At 40.8% G+C, this 15023-nt stretch overlaps 1 protein-coding gene across 1 annotated transcript in view; it reads right to left on the bottom strand.

The window, feature by feature from the left end:
• Nucleotides 1-3163: 3163 nt before the first annotated feature.
• cgas (cyclic GMP-AMP synthase) overlaps nucleotides 3164-15023 on the bottom strand; it is an 18709-nt gene continuing 6849 nt past the window's right edge. Inside the window, exons 3-5 of the mRNA XM_020519081.2 lie at nucleotides 10159-10428; nucleotides 9247-9346; nucleotides 3164-5617 (exon numbers count right to left, since the gene is read on the bottom strand). Of these exons, the coding sequence (XP_020374670.2) occupies nucleotides 5269-5617; nucleotides 9247-9346; nucleotides 10159-10428 (719 nt within the window). The 3' untranslated portion in view covers nucleotides 3164-5268. The remainder of the gene's footprint in view (nucleotides 5618-9246; nucleotides 9347-10158; nucleotides 10429-15023) is intronic.

Here is a 15023-nt window from a genome sequence, read left to right as displayed (position 1 = left end):
TGATCAGAACTTCCCAGGCTCAGGTTCTCTGTTCTCTGCAGTCAAATCTTGCTGTAAACCTGAAGAAAACCAGTTTATCTTAAATGCAATAGTTGTTGTACGCTGTGACTCTTAACTGACAAGTCAGAGACATTTTATGAATGAACTGGCCACCTTGTGTTTCTATTCAATATGTGGAAGCATCTGGAGAAAAATGACTAAAGCGATGTGCTGGCCAGCAAAAGAGTCATAAGGATAATCTCAACAATAGAACCTGTGAACAAAGATCCTGAACTGTGTCCAAATTTTCCCATTGGTCCATAACTTCTTTAACGCTGTTTGTTTGTGTATGTAAGAGGAAGTTTATGAGGCAATCAGTGTTTTAATTAGTAGTAGAGCCTTGTAATGAATACTGATTCTTGTTCAGTACAGAAACCTAATCCATGCTTTGTATCAATCTGCAAATCGGGTAAATTGGGAATCTGAGTTTCTTAAAAACCTCTTAATTTTTGGGACAAGGCTGGGAACCACAGTGCTCAGTTTGTAGCACACTACTCCTGTCAGCAGTAACAACATAGAGACATTAATAATTATAAATAATGTTCTGTAGAGAACTTTTGCTTAACTGAGAAAGGTCTTTGATTAGCACTTATGATTTTATTTTGCAAGGTACGGTCATGTGAAGGAAACTCAGGCTTGAACCACTGAATCAAAGATGTATCCACAATAGAGCTCACATAGGCTGACAAAGCATACTCACCCAGGCTTCACAAGACTAACCTCTCAGCATCTCACTTTACAGTCTTCTAGCCTCAACGTTGAGTTCCACAATTTTGTAAGATAACCACTGCTACTAATTTTTTTATGAAACAGCAATTGTTGGTAATAATTCTGCTTTCGGCAAGTGGAGTTCAAGACCCATCCTGTTTATTTTTCTTGCGCATTGCCATTTCTTTTCATCTTGCATCATCCTTCCTATTTTAATTTAATGTCCTGCGTTTCACCCTTGTTGTTCTTCACACAGTTCCCTCTCCCCATTTCCTTTGCTTAAGAGCTGAAATAAGTCATTTGGACGTTTCAGCCAGCTCTGCTATTCCAAAGGATTGTGGCTCATCTTGTAGTTCAGTTCCATCTTCCTGCACTTTGGCTACTTTAAAACAGCTGCTATGGTGTTTTTAAATTGGCCCACACTTCAGAAGGATCATTTCATTTCTGCATTGATTACACTAATCGGCAAACCTATTGTCCAGTCAAATACCAGCCTGTCTCTGCAAACATAGTAAGCTGTGATGATTTCCCCACTGGTGCGGGGTCAGTTCCTGAGGATAGCTCTTGAAATGGAAAATAGACATTGTAGGCAACAGGAGAGACTGAGAGTAAATTAAACAGTGTAGGTTTACTTATAATCAACAAAGTACATACTGCAGCGAGGAGATACGAACATGTAATCTGACTGGTTAAGATAAGCATGTGTATTAGTTTGTATATGATTGGATCATATTATCATGTGTACTAACTTGGAATGTGAGCTGTACAAAGATGGTAAGGTAAAGAAAGGAGTGAGTAAAGTATAATATTTTGATTGGTAGTTGGTTTGTAGGAATAGTCAATTGAAAGCATGTTTTCTGTAAAATTGGTGTAAAACCTTTGTTCTCATGATAAAATTTGAACTGTACCCCATTTTTGGGTATGTACATCTACCAAGCGTGCATGAATAAATCTTCAAACAAGGAAACCAGTGTTTTTTCTGCTCTTAGAGGAAATAAAGGGTAGAACTTACTCTCTTTCTTGGTTCTGAAGGCAGATTCCCAACTGCAGAGGCAAACCCATGACCAAAGTATATGGTTAATGTCTCTGCCATTTCATTGTTCACCGTTATAATTTCAGTTGTCTGTGCCTGTAATGAATCCATATTGACTTCCACAAAATTCATGATTTACAATGTTCAGAAACTGTTAGTCTTGTCTTTTCTCTTGCTAATCCATTCTCATGTTCTCTTTCTTTGTCACTATCTTCATGTGCTGCGTTCAATAATCCACCCAGTCGTAAGGCCAGCTACTTTTTTTGTGGAACCATAATTATCCTGTTCCTTTGGTCAAATGCAATCTTTAATTCCTTTTGTGGTTTATGCTGCATTTCGTGTGAGTTTGTTGTGTTTTAATGGACTATGTTTTTGTTGCAAATGATACCTTAATTATTTAGGTGCTTTCAATGGCTTATACACCATCATGATCTTTAATCTAGATGTTCAATCTACTTTAGTCAGTTCATCACTCATAGTATTTAATTTGCTTTGTTTGAACTTAAAACTCTGGTTAATTTTATATTGAGTTTGAAAGTATTTAGTTATCACATTATGGTCACTCTTCCTTCGGGGCCCTTGACCAAGTTACTATTTTTAATTCATTCATGAACCTGATACATTCAGTACAACCAACAGAAAGCAGCAAGTCCTTTTCTATGGTTCATGGAGGTAGCTCAGGAAACTTGAATATTTGCTTCTCAGCTGTCTTGTGACAGAGATAAGAATCTGCATTATCCCAATATAATTTAATGAGCATAGTCACTGGCTGAGCCAATATTTATTTCCCATCCATAATTGCACAGGAGACAGTTAAGAGTCAACCACATTGCAGTGGGTCTGAGGTCACACATAGGCCAGACTAGGTAAGGATGGCAGTTTCCTTCCCTAAAGGATATTAGTGAATCAGATGGGTTTTACCGACAATCAACAACGGTCATCACTAGACTGTTAATTCTGGATTTTCTATTGAATTCAAATTCCACCATTTGCCATGGCAGAATTCGAACATGGATCCCCAGAACATTACCTGAGTCTTTGGATTAACTGTCCAGCAATAATACCACTAGGCCTTAATTAGCTTTTTCCCTTTGCATTATTCTACATTCAGAGTAGCACATTTCCTGGCTGGTTATCCAATATACTGATCTAGAAGATTATCTTGTGGGAAATGGTTGAGCGAAGTATATGTTTATTGCAAATTTAATCTGTCAGTCCATTTGAAATTTAAAGTTCCCCATGAATACTATATTACCATTGTTACATGCAGCCTGTAATTTTCTAATTTATTTTCTGCCTTGCCTTGCCTTGCCCTGCCCTGCATTATGCTACAACTGCTGCTAGAAGTCCCATTCACGGGCCTTAACAATAACTGATACAAAGTCAAGGTTGTAAAATCTTCCATTTGTTCATCACCAACAATTTACATATAAACATAAAAGTTCTTCATTTATAAATGTTAAACAGTTTAGGGTTGAAATCTTAAGTTGATGTAAACAAAGTGGCAAGATTGTAACAGAAGTGATGGTGGATCCTTGCTCCTTTGGTTCTGTAGCTTATATTAACAAATAAAAAGTATAAAAGCATGTTTTGGTGAATCTATTTTTACAGTAACATTGTTTTTCAGATACTGTTTACAGCACTGTACATTTTCTGGTTTATTTAAAGCTGAACCTGATACATTCAGTACAACCAATAGAAAGCAGCAAGTCCTTTTCTAAGGTTCGTGGAGGTAGCTCAGGAAACTTGGATATTTGCTTCTCAGCCGTCTTGTGACAGAGATAAGAATTTGCATTATCCCACTATAATTTAATAATAGTGTGATGAAAAACAAGATTTGTATCATTCTTGAAGCCAGCTCTACAAACATTCAAAATGCCTGCAAAATCAACCACAATAGATCAATCACTGTCTGGATGCCTAACAGGCATCAGGATATATTTTCTCAAATGGCAACGTTCCAGGGGAAGACAAAGAAAACGCTGCAAAGACACTGAGGCCTGTTGGCATTTGACATTAATGACTGGGAAGAGACTGCTTCCAGTCATTAAAGATGGCAACAGCCTGACCTTCGAGCTACACCACACTGGGTCCTTAATGATGAGGCCAAATGGAAACATATTCTGTATTCCAGGTGTGACTGCTTTGTAGAATGCCCTGCTTTCGTGTGCCTGTGAGCATCAGCCTGGTCCGTCACATGAAGATCCACAGTAGAAACCTATAACCCTGAATGGACATCATTGTCAAAAGACAGGCAGCAATGTCCTTATTTTCATACTTTTCCATTATAATACCTTTGGTCCATATTTTGTATTCAGAATTGGCTGTTGTGAACTAGTCACACTAATATTACACCCAGTAATGGTTCTGTTGGCCATAAAAACGTAAAGTCACCATAGTCCCAGAGAACTACGTGCTCATTAAAAAGAAACAACTGATGGTGATTTAACCTGAGGGTCACCATGGTTCAGGTGAGGGGTGAGGTCGACAAGCTGGGGCTTTCACTGTAACCTCAGCCTGTGTGAGAATTGAAGCAGTTGGCATCACTGTGCATTACAAACCAGCAGTCTGACCAGTGAGCTAACCATGTGTGTACGTGTAACCTTAAGATTTAAAATTTCAAAAATGAACAGACAAATTTAGCCACTAAAACAAGTTCAGGCTCTTCTAAAAATGTCTGAAGGTCCTGCTCCACTGTTATGCTTAAACTTGCTTGTCATTGTATTAAACTCACTGGTTTGCGGACTTTTTAATCCCAGTAAATTAACCAGCATTAAAATGAGAACAAGATTCTAGGGTTTTACCAAATTGGTTCAAAATCCATTGCACAAATCCATCAGATTCTCATTTCATAGTGACTTGTAGCACTAAAGGACGTTATTCAGCACATTGTGCCCATGTTGTTTCTCTGAAAAGGATGTCTAATTATTCCCATTCCCCTGCTCTTTCACAGTAGTCTGATAAATTTCACATTTCCAAGTAATTACTTGTTGAACATTTTGAATAATTTCAACTATTGAAGCTGCTTCCAATACCACTCAGACAGCATATCCCACATCAGCTCATTGTGACAGAACATAATACACCTCCCTGCTTTTGCCAATTACCTTCAATCTGTCCCCCTCTGATTACTATCCGTGCTGTCAGTCTCAACATCTCCTGAATCAGAAACTTGTTATGATGTTCTCATGACCCACTCTGCTATTGTGAGAATAATCCCACCTTGTTCAGTTTCTCTGCACAATTTGTGTCCCTCATCTAAAGCACGATTCTTGTAAATCTTCTCTGCACACTCACTAAGGTCAACATAGTTCTCCAGCTTGAGGTGTAACCAGTGATTTACAAACGTTTAGCATAATTTCCTTGCCTATGTGCTCTATTTGGCATGCATTTAGTTCAGGATTCCAGAGGCTATTTTTAAACCAAACTTCTCAACTTCTCCTGCCATCTGTTTCTCCCAAACTGAATCATCAGTGACTGTTATGCAATTACCGGGGTCTTGAGAAGATTTGGAAGTCATTCTTTCTCTCACTTTCAATTAGACGCAACAGGGTTTCCCTGCATTTTGAATTAAATGAGGAAGGGTTGAAGAGATTGAATGTGGGAATGAAAAAATGAGGAAGGTTGGATGCCTTTAGGTGTTCAATGAAGTCGTCCACCAGCTGAAGAAAGCAGGTGTCAAGTTCTTCAAAGGGCCACTGTTCATCTTTAGGTCTTTTGACACATGCATGCAGCAGCGTTGTTTTTGCATGGTATGAAACAACATTCGCCAGAATGCGAGGATTCTTCTCCTTAAGTTTTTGGATGAGGTTTTTCAAAAGTTTCAGACAGGGCTTCCTGTGAAAAATTACAACAGTTTCAGTCTATATTTTATTTTCTGTGCAACGTTCTGCTCACCTTACCTGACTTACGGGGGCAATGGCCTCTTAAGTGGCATTTGGCCTCTTAAGTGGCATTTGCCCTCTTGCCCTTCACCTAACCCCCCCACCCCCACCCCCTGTTCTTAATAGAGCAGCCTAAGCAGTGAGGACCCTGCCCCATCCCACGTGGAGGGTCGAAGCTGAGTACTATCATCTGTACCCAATGCAGCTGGAAAATTGGATAGTAATGAGTATATTTTAAAAATAATTAGAAACGCAGAAAAACCGATAAAAAGCAATTAATACACTAGATTTGCACAAGGTTGACTTCAGTGGAATATGACACACAATCCATTGATGTCTGTAAACGGCAAGAGCTCTTTTTGCCACAAAAAGCCATGGACATCTAAACAGATTAAAAGTAAACATATAAATCTAAAAAGACTTAAATACAAAGAAAATGCACAAATCCAGCAAAGGATCACAAAACGGTGAGGAAGGCAAGAATAGAATATGAAAAGAAACTCGCAAGGAATTCAAAATCAACACTTTTTTAACTAAAAGAATGAGTGGCCAGAAAAAATGTGAGCTGTGGAAAATCAACCACGGTGATGTGGATTTTGTCAACAAAATTGCATCAGTATTTACAATAGAGGATCGGGTCAAACATGCCAACGATCACAAAAACTAAAATTAAATCTTGGAGAGGTAATAATCACAATTAACATAACAAAAACATTAAAGAAGGGAATAATGACCAATTCCCCACAGTGGATGAAGAGCTCTGCTTTGCCAGGATAAGTAATACATGCCTCTCTCTCTCTCACCTCACACTCACTGTCTATTTGAGCTACTCCACCCACCTCCCACCAAGGCTCATGCTCCACCACACACTCTATTCCCTACAACATCTTCCCTCACTCATTCTCATCACCGACACTAACCCTACTTGGCCTGTATACTACCTACTCACTCCTGGGACACCTCACCACCTTTCCCCCACCTTCAGCTGTGCCACCCACTTCCACCTCACTGAATATCTCCCTTTCTCTCTGTCTAGACGAAGGCAACACACAATAAAACAGAAAAGGCCTGGATGGTTGGAGAGATACTTGACATCAGGCTCACCCAGGAGGAGGCCATGACTGCTGCAGCAAGGATACTGAGATATTCATGTTTTGCCAACTCAGTAAGTGCCACTTTTCATTCCACTGCAGCTCTCTCATTAACCCCACTGCCAGTGTCATTCATCACACACCACTTCTAACCACTGGCTGTGACACCTTCACTCCTTGTGTCTTGCAGGTACCAGTGGGATGATCACGGTCCTGGTGGAGAAACGGCCTGGACCAGGAGAAGCCACCACCTCAACCTGTGAGGACGACAGTATCAAAAGTCTCAGTGGAAGCATTGGCATGGCTACCTCCTGCACCCCCTGCCAGCTCAGATACTGACACCTCAGGGAGAATGTCTTGTTTAGAAAGTTTGGGAGCACAAGCTGGTGAGCACCTCACTTCAACAACTCCGCTGCTGGTCAGGTACCTGCTCAGTGCCAGGCAGGAGAGGACCCTGTAGTGTAGTTAATCAGAGAATTTGTTCACATGCACAGGGAGGAGCAACAAATGGGTATGTGGGACGCTGCAGGAGGTCAGCTACACTGTGGGGACTCAGCTGCCTCCATAGACAGGTTAGACAGCTGGGTCTGGTACCCTCAGGGTCTGCTGGAAAGGTGTATACACCTGCACTCCCATTGCCCCAGCCACTGGTCCTCAAGAGAGTCTGTGAGAGAGTCTAGAAGGCATAATCTTAGAATAAGGGACTTCTAAAACAGCAATGAAGAGGAATTGCTTCTCTGAAAGTAATGTATCTATTGAATTCTTTGCCACAAGAAGGCTATTGAGGTGGTTCATTAAGTATTTTAAAGGCTCAATTAGTCTGATTTTTAATCAGCAAGGAATTCAAAAGTTACAGGGGAAAGGCAGGAAAATGAAGCTGAGGATTGTCAGATCAGCCATGGTCCCATGAATGGCAGAGCGGACTCGATGGACTGAATTGCTCTATTCCTGCTTTTATGTTTCATGTTCTCGAGTCTGTACCAAAACCCACTTATCTATGAATCTCTAAGAAATGTTTCTGGATGTCATTTATATAGAGTTCCAGAAGGCATTTGATTTTATTTCTCAAGAGACTGTTGTCTAAAATTGAAGACAAATGACTGACCTGATTGGGAAATTTGCTGAAAGATGTGCAGGTTAGGTGGACTGGCCATGGTAAAAACCCCATGTGGGGTTACGGGGATTGGGTGGGGTATGGTCTGGGTGTATGTTCTTCAGGGGTCAGTGCAGATTTGATGGGCCGAAGGCCTCTTTCTGCACTGTAGGGATTCTATGATGGGAAACGGTAGAGTTAATGGGCACAAAGTCTAATCAGCAAGATTTGACTAGTAGTATCCCAAAAGATCCATGTTGGAACTTCAACTATTTCCTGTATTTATTAAGAACTTCAGTGATGGTATAGAAAGGCATGAATCTAATTTGCAGATAGGCGGCAGAATTATAAGCAGAATATGTGGAAGCATAATATTCCAAACAATTATTGACATATTAAGTGGATGGACCTAACTGTGGTAAATGGATCTTGGTGTATGCAAACGTGAGAATCTAAAAAGGATAGAACAGGATATTTTCTAAATAGTTAAAAATAGTGACAGCGCAAAGACACTTGGTGATTCAACTACACAACATCAAAATGTACAGATAATAATCCAAAGTGCTAATTTACTGCCAGCCTTTCCATCTAGAGCACTAGAACACATAAAAATCATGCTTCATCTTTACAAAGCTCTCTAGACTACACCCGGAGTGCTGTAAACAGTTTAGGACACCAAAACCTTTGGAAGGACCTTGGAATGAGTACCATCTAGTTTTTTTGCAATGATGCCTGGACTCCTGGTTGAAATTATGAGAACAGATTTCACAAAGCTTGGCTGTATTCCCTGGAAGTCAGAAGGTTGAGATGATTTGATCAAAGTTTTTAATGTATTAAGTGGAACATGAAGGACAGATCGAACTGTTTCCACTGATGTAGGTGTCTAGAACTAGGGCATAAATAACACCTGAGCTCAAAGCAGTAAAATTAGGAAATATCTCCACAGAGTGGCAGAATTTTGGAACTCTCTTCTGCAAATGGTGCTGGATCCATTGTTAATTTTAAATCTGAGAATGATGTATTTTTATTATTCAAAAATATTTAGGAGCATGAGGAATTAGGTCACAGATCTACCATGATCTCACTGAAAGACAGAATAATCTCAAGCTGAAAAATAGCCTACTGCTATTCCTGTTTTTCGTATGGTCCACTCTGTCAAATCCTGCAGCTGACTTGACTCAACAAACCTCCAAAGCGTTTAATGAAGTCCCCCCAAACCCAACATTAACGTGATCAAAGTATCTTAGCTATTAACATCATGTGATTTGCCTCACTCAGTACAGAGAAGCAAATTAAGTAGGTAGGAAAAGAACAAAGTTCACATTAGAGTACATGCCTGTTTTCCATTGTTCCTAACCAGGTCAGTAATAGGTGACAGTAATGAGTGACAAATCTCACCTGCAACATTTAGATGATCCATTTTCACAGCAGGTCTTTAAGCTGCCATGGTTCAGGAGCATCGTCTTTTCAATATGTGAGAATGAAATCCGCCACATTTCTGTAATGATTAAAACATAATCAAAATATAATAGCCAAAAGCTCAGGCTTCAACCAGAAAACAGTGTTAGTTGTGCCATTCCCATGATCCCTGGTCCACCATTCGTTTCCCTGCAGTCAGGTTTGTGAACTCCAGTATAAGGCTTCATGCAGCTCGATCTTCCTCAGAAAGATAGCTGGCTTTTGACAATCCTCCTGTTGTGATTATGCAGAGGTGCAAAAGACACCACCAAATCAGGGTGGCATGGTGGCTCAGTGGTTAGCACTGCTGCCTCACAGCGCCAGGGACCTGGGCTCGATTCCTGCCTGGGGCAAGTACCTGTGTGGAGTTTGCACATTCTCTGCTTGTCTGCGTGGGTTTCCTCTGAGTGCCCCAGTTTCCTCCCACAGTCCAGGGATATGCAGCTTAGGTGGATTAGCCACAGGAAATGCAAGGTTACAGGGATTTAGAGGGGTAAGATGGGGTGCTGGTTCTGGATGGGATGCCCTTCAAAGGGTCGGTATGGACTCAATAGGTTGAATGGCCTGCTTCCACACTGTAGGGATTCAGTGATTCTATGAAAATACAGCTCCAGATTCACAATCCTTTTGACTGGTTTTTGCCAGGATTGCTTGTGAAGAGAAAATTCTCTGACCACCCCTACCGGTTTTGTGAGGATTTCTGTGGGAACCTGATTTCCGTACTTGAGAGTTTTTGGTGAAGTCATGAGTGAGATCCAAGGAAACCTGCCCCATTGAACCCTCAACCATGTGGCAGTTTGTCCAAGAGGTGGTGGTGTATTGGGTGTATGTATGGGTGTAAGGGTAAGTTACCTTTCTGTGATTGATTGCGTGCTCGTTCTGCCAGGTTAAGTGGATGCTTTGGTACAAGATAAAAAGGCTTCATCCTGAATTCTTTCCTGACTTTCTTTCCCAGCCAGTCTTCAATCTTTAGACCATCAGTGGTGCTCCGTGGCCAGCTCTGTGAATGAACCTCCAAGGCCAAAACCATGTCCAGAGAGATTGGCCCATATTCCTTGTCCTCAATCTGAAGGGTCACAGCAGGACATCCCAGCTTTCTCCTTTCCAATTTTATGTTGTATTCTGTCAGGAAGGAGTTTAAAAGGAGTAAGCTTTCTAACCAGTATGATAAATAATTGTAACTATTCTGAATAATTGCAGTGTAAAAAGGATTTGGGCCATTAACAAGAAACATTTACTAATTTTCAGGGTTGCTCCTCCAAAGTGAATTGCTAGTGGTCAACAGGAGAAAACCAACCAGAGGTGAAGTGGCTGTTTCCACGCCATTAACTTAGAGGAACAAGGGAATAAGAAAAGACCATTTAGCCCGTCTAAGCTTTTCCACCATCCAAATAAATTATGGTAGATCTATGCATCAGAATGCCATTTACCCACCACTGAGTCATACCCTTTGACATTCCTATCCAACAAGAATCTTTCAGTCTCCTTCTTGAAACTTTCTATTGACTCTTAATATGCACACTTTTTTGGTGCAGAGAGAGTTCCAGATTTCCAGCACACTTTCTGTATCTTTGGTGTATGTGATACAGAAGTGGTTAAAATGAAAACCAGCCACCCAGAGCTGGTTGAATACCAAACTGTACCAGGGATAAGACATATCTGCCATTCAGCAGAGTTCTGACTTTTCCAACATTCTGCCAAATGCAGAATTCTGCCCTTGGAAATGCTTTTCTGCCTCTCCATAGTTGTTGGCACATTCTACCTCAGTCTAAGCTTTTCACTTCATTGCTGAAGTCCAAGCTGCCTGAGAAACAAGCTGAACCCCAGAGTAGGGAGCCTCATCATAGCTCACTCAATCCACCAGGAGAGCATATTCTCAGCTAGTTACTTTGTGGGGTTACTGGGAGTGACACGTGTACTCTTTGTTCCTAACCTTTAATTCGCTGCTAAGTCACAGGATATTAATCATGCAAGAACAATCCTGCCATCCCTTCCTTTTCTCGAGAGGTAGCAGTTAACAACATTTTCTCACAGTGTGAGGGATAACACAGTATGTCCCAGAGTTCACACTTGCACAATTTTAATATTCATCTTGATTTTTCACTACACTGTTTTGGGTTCATTCAGGCATAAGTGGTGCTGTAATGGACTGTAGCTTTCTGATGCTATTCAGGAGTTAAACATGCAGGGTAGGTAATTTTGTTGCATATTTTGTTTCAGATACAAAAGTGGCAAATGGTATTTCATCCTAACAATGCATTTGGAGACAACAGCACAAGGGCACAAAAAACAAAGTAGAATTCATAAAAGTTCAGAGGGACAAAGGGAACTTGGCTTTTATGTCTATAAGACCTCAATGTAGCAGGACGGGTTTAAAAAAAGGAAACGGTGGTTTATGGAATATTATGATGGTCATCGTCTACAGCATACCAACGGAGATTATGTTGGAACTGTATAAAACATTATAAGCTAAGAAATGGACACACAGACTCTAAGATGTAGACAGATTAATTGAGTGTGAAACAAAGAGACCAGAGAAACTTGGGTATACTCCTAAGTAATGCAGAAGGTTAGCACGATGAGACAGCAAGCAGTTCAAGTGAATAGCACGTTGGCTTTTATTAAATGGGGGTTGGAGTATAAAAATAATTCTTGCTGAAATTGTACAGGGCTATGAAACCACAACAGGAGTTTTGAACGTACTCGTGGCTGTTATATCTATGCAAGGATGTACTTGCATTGGAAGCAGTACAGTCAAGGTTCACTAGATGGGTCCCTGAGATGAGTCGGTCCCTATGATGAGGTTGAGTACATTGTGTAAAGATTATATCTTTTTATTTTTGTTTCTGATTGTGGATTGAAACGGAAAAAATACTGATGTAAAAGCCAAGGATTGTTGATGGATTGCTGCATTTATTTTTAAAAGCAAGTTAATTGACATTTATTATAAATGCTATTTACATAGCTGTTTGTTCATGCAATGGGTAAAGCCTAGTTACAGACGAGCTGCAACCAAGGAGTATGTATGAATAGAGCTTCAGCCCAAACAAGTCTCTGATAGGTTTGTGATATGGTGACCAATTATCAATGGTGAAGACTTTCTGCCTGCAAATGACTGAGATTGGCTAAATGTTTGAGTGTGAAGCTATCGAACCTCTGAAAGCTAAGGAGCTGTTCCTGCTCTCTGCAGTAAAAAACCATCTCAAGCCTGAAGAAAGCCAGTTTTATTTTTCCCTCATAATTTTCTTTAAGCTGTGGCTCTTAAACACTAAGTCAGAGATTTTATAAATGTGAATCAACTATTCTGTGCCTCCTGCAAGCAAGTGAAAGGACATGGAGAAGGAGGATCAAGGAGCAGCAAGTCCTGACAAGGAAAAAAAGATTATCTCAGTGAACCCTGTGGAAAGGGACCATTGAGCTGCCTTCCCAGTCTTCCCTTCTAAGGGGGAATTTATAAGAGTTCAGAGTTTTAACCAGTAGAGTTATATGTCAACAGTTCATAATTGTAAATCTTTAATTAAAATCTATTTATTCAAAATGAGTAGAAATTCTTGTTAAGTACAGAAATCCAGCCATGCTTTCTGTGTGAAAGTCGGGTCAGCTGGGAAATTGTGTGTAATTTTTCAAATCTTTAACTTTTGTGACAACTTCAAGTATAGCAGGGCTTGACTTCCAGTGTGCTACCCAGTCAGGCAAAACAAGAAAAACGTTTTGAGCAGTTTGGCTGGAAATTGTCTTCATGGGCAGCATGGTGGCTCAGTGGTTAGCACTGCAGCCTCACAGCACCAGGAACCCAGACTCGATTCCAACTTCAGGTAACTGTCTGTGTGGACTTTGCACATTCTCCCTGTGTCTGCGTGGGTGCTCCAGTTTCCTCCCACAGTCCAAAGATGTACAGGTTAGGTGGATTAGCCATGGTAAATGTAGGGTTATAGGAATAGGGTGAGGGAGTGGGTCTGGGAGGGATGCTCCTCAGAGGTTGGTGTGGACTCGATTGGCCAAATGGCCTGCTTCCACAGTGTAGGGATTCTGTGGCATAGATCACCAGCAAATATACAGAGGAAATGCTCTGTTATAATAGAAACGGCTTTATTCACAATGCAGACAAGGTGTCCTCTCCAATGATATGGGGGCTGTGAATTTTCCTTTTCTCATTTCAGCAATTCATGTATCTTGACACTGTCGAGATAAAAATTCCTGACCCAGACGTTCACTATTTTCTTACCAAAGTGATAAGGTATTTTCCTTAAGAAAGTGATAATTATTTGTTTGCCACACTAACAGTCTCCCGAGTTTGAGGAAGTGGCCCCAAAGCATTTGGATTTCACTACAGATCATAAAGCTTTAATTTTCCAATCCCTCATGATTCAATGTGTTTGCCACTTTGTGCTATAATGTTTGTGTGATTCCTTGTCTGGAAATTTTCAGATCTTTTTGTATTTGGCCATGAATTTTCATAAATTCTTTCCTTCAACCATTCTCATTCCCTTTATACACAGCAGGAAGTTCCATCGTTCACAAGAACATAAGAAATGAGAGCAGAGTTTAGCCCCTCAAGCCTGCCCTACTATTCTGTAAGATCATGGCTGATCTGCCCCAGCCCTCAACTCTTTGATATTTCAGAAATCTACGTAACACCTCTTCAAATTTTTGTGATCTCAGCTCCACAGCTCTTTGGACTCAACAGAATTTACAAATCACACTTTCCAGGAGAAGAAATACCTTTGCATTTATTTTTATATGACCATCCCTTCATTCTGTAAGTATGCCCACTAATGGAGGCATCTTCTCAAAATCTACTGTCAAACCCCCTCAGAATTTTATGTTTCAATAAGATCACACCTCATTCTTCTAAACTCTGAATAAAGGCTTAAGCTGTTCAACCGTTCTTGATACGTCAATCCCTTTGCTACAGGAATCAGCCTAATTAGTTGCTGTAGAACTATCTCCAGTGCCTTTCTGTGGTACTCCACCACTTACATCTTTCTGACCTGAAAAAGACCCATTCGTCCTCACTGTTTTCTATGTGTTGACAAATCCTCAATTCATGATACTGTGTTACCCCCAGTACTCTGAGCTCCTATCTTGTGCATTAATGTTTTATGTGGTATCTTATCAAATGCTGTTTGGGGTGGCACACTAGCTAGCACTGCTGTCTCATAGCACCAGAGACCCAGGTTCAATTCTATCCTCGGGTGACTGTCTGTGTGGAGTTTGCACATTCTCCCTGTATCTGTGTGGGTGTCCTCTGGGTGCTGTAGTTTTCCCCCACAGTCCAAAGACGTACAAGTTAGGGTGGATTGACCACGGTAAATTACCCATTATCTCCATCGATGAATAGGTTAGGTGGATTAGCCATGGGAAATACAGGGTTATAGGGATAGAATAAGGGTGAGAGTCTGGGTGGGATGCTCTTCGCAGACTTGGTGTGGATATTTTAGGCCGAATGGCCCGTTTCCACACTCTAGGGATTCTTTGAAATCCATCTACTGGTTCCCCATTATCAATTATAGCACCGTAAGAAATAGAAACAGTAGGCTGTTTGTCCATATCAAGCCTGCTCTGCCATTCAATAGGATCACGGCTGATCCAACGCTGTTCACAGATAATAGGAACTGCAGATGCTGGAGAATCTGAGATAACAAGGTGTAGAGCTGGATGAACACAGCAGGCCAAGCAGCATCAGAGGAGCAGGAAGGCTGACGTTTCAGGCCTAC

Source organism: Rhincodon typus, chromosome 5, assembly GCF_021869965.1.
Source record: "Rhincodon typus isolate 14 chromosome 5, sRhiTyp1.1, whole genome shotgun sequence".
Classification (NCBI taxonomy): Eukaryota; Metazoa; Chordata; class Chondrichthyes; order Orectolobiformes; family Rhincodontidae; genus Rhincodon; species Rhincodon typus.
The sequence above is the reverse complement of the archived record's forward strand: the minus strand, read 5'-3'. Positions and strand labels throughout refer to the sequence as shown.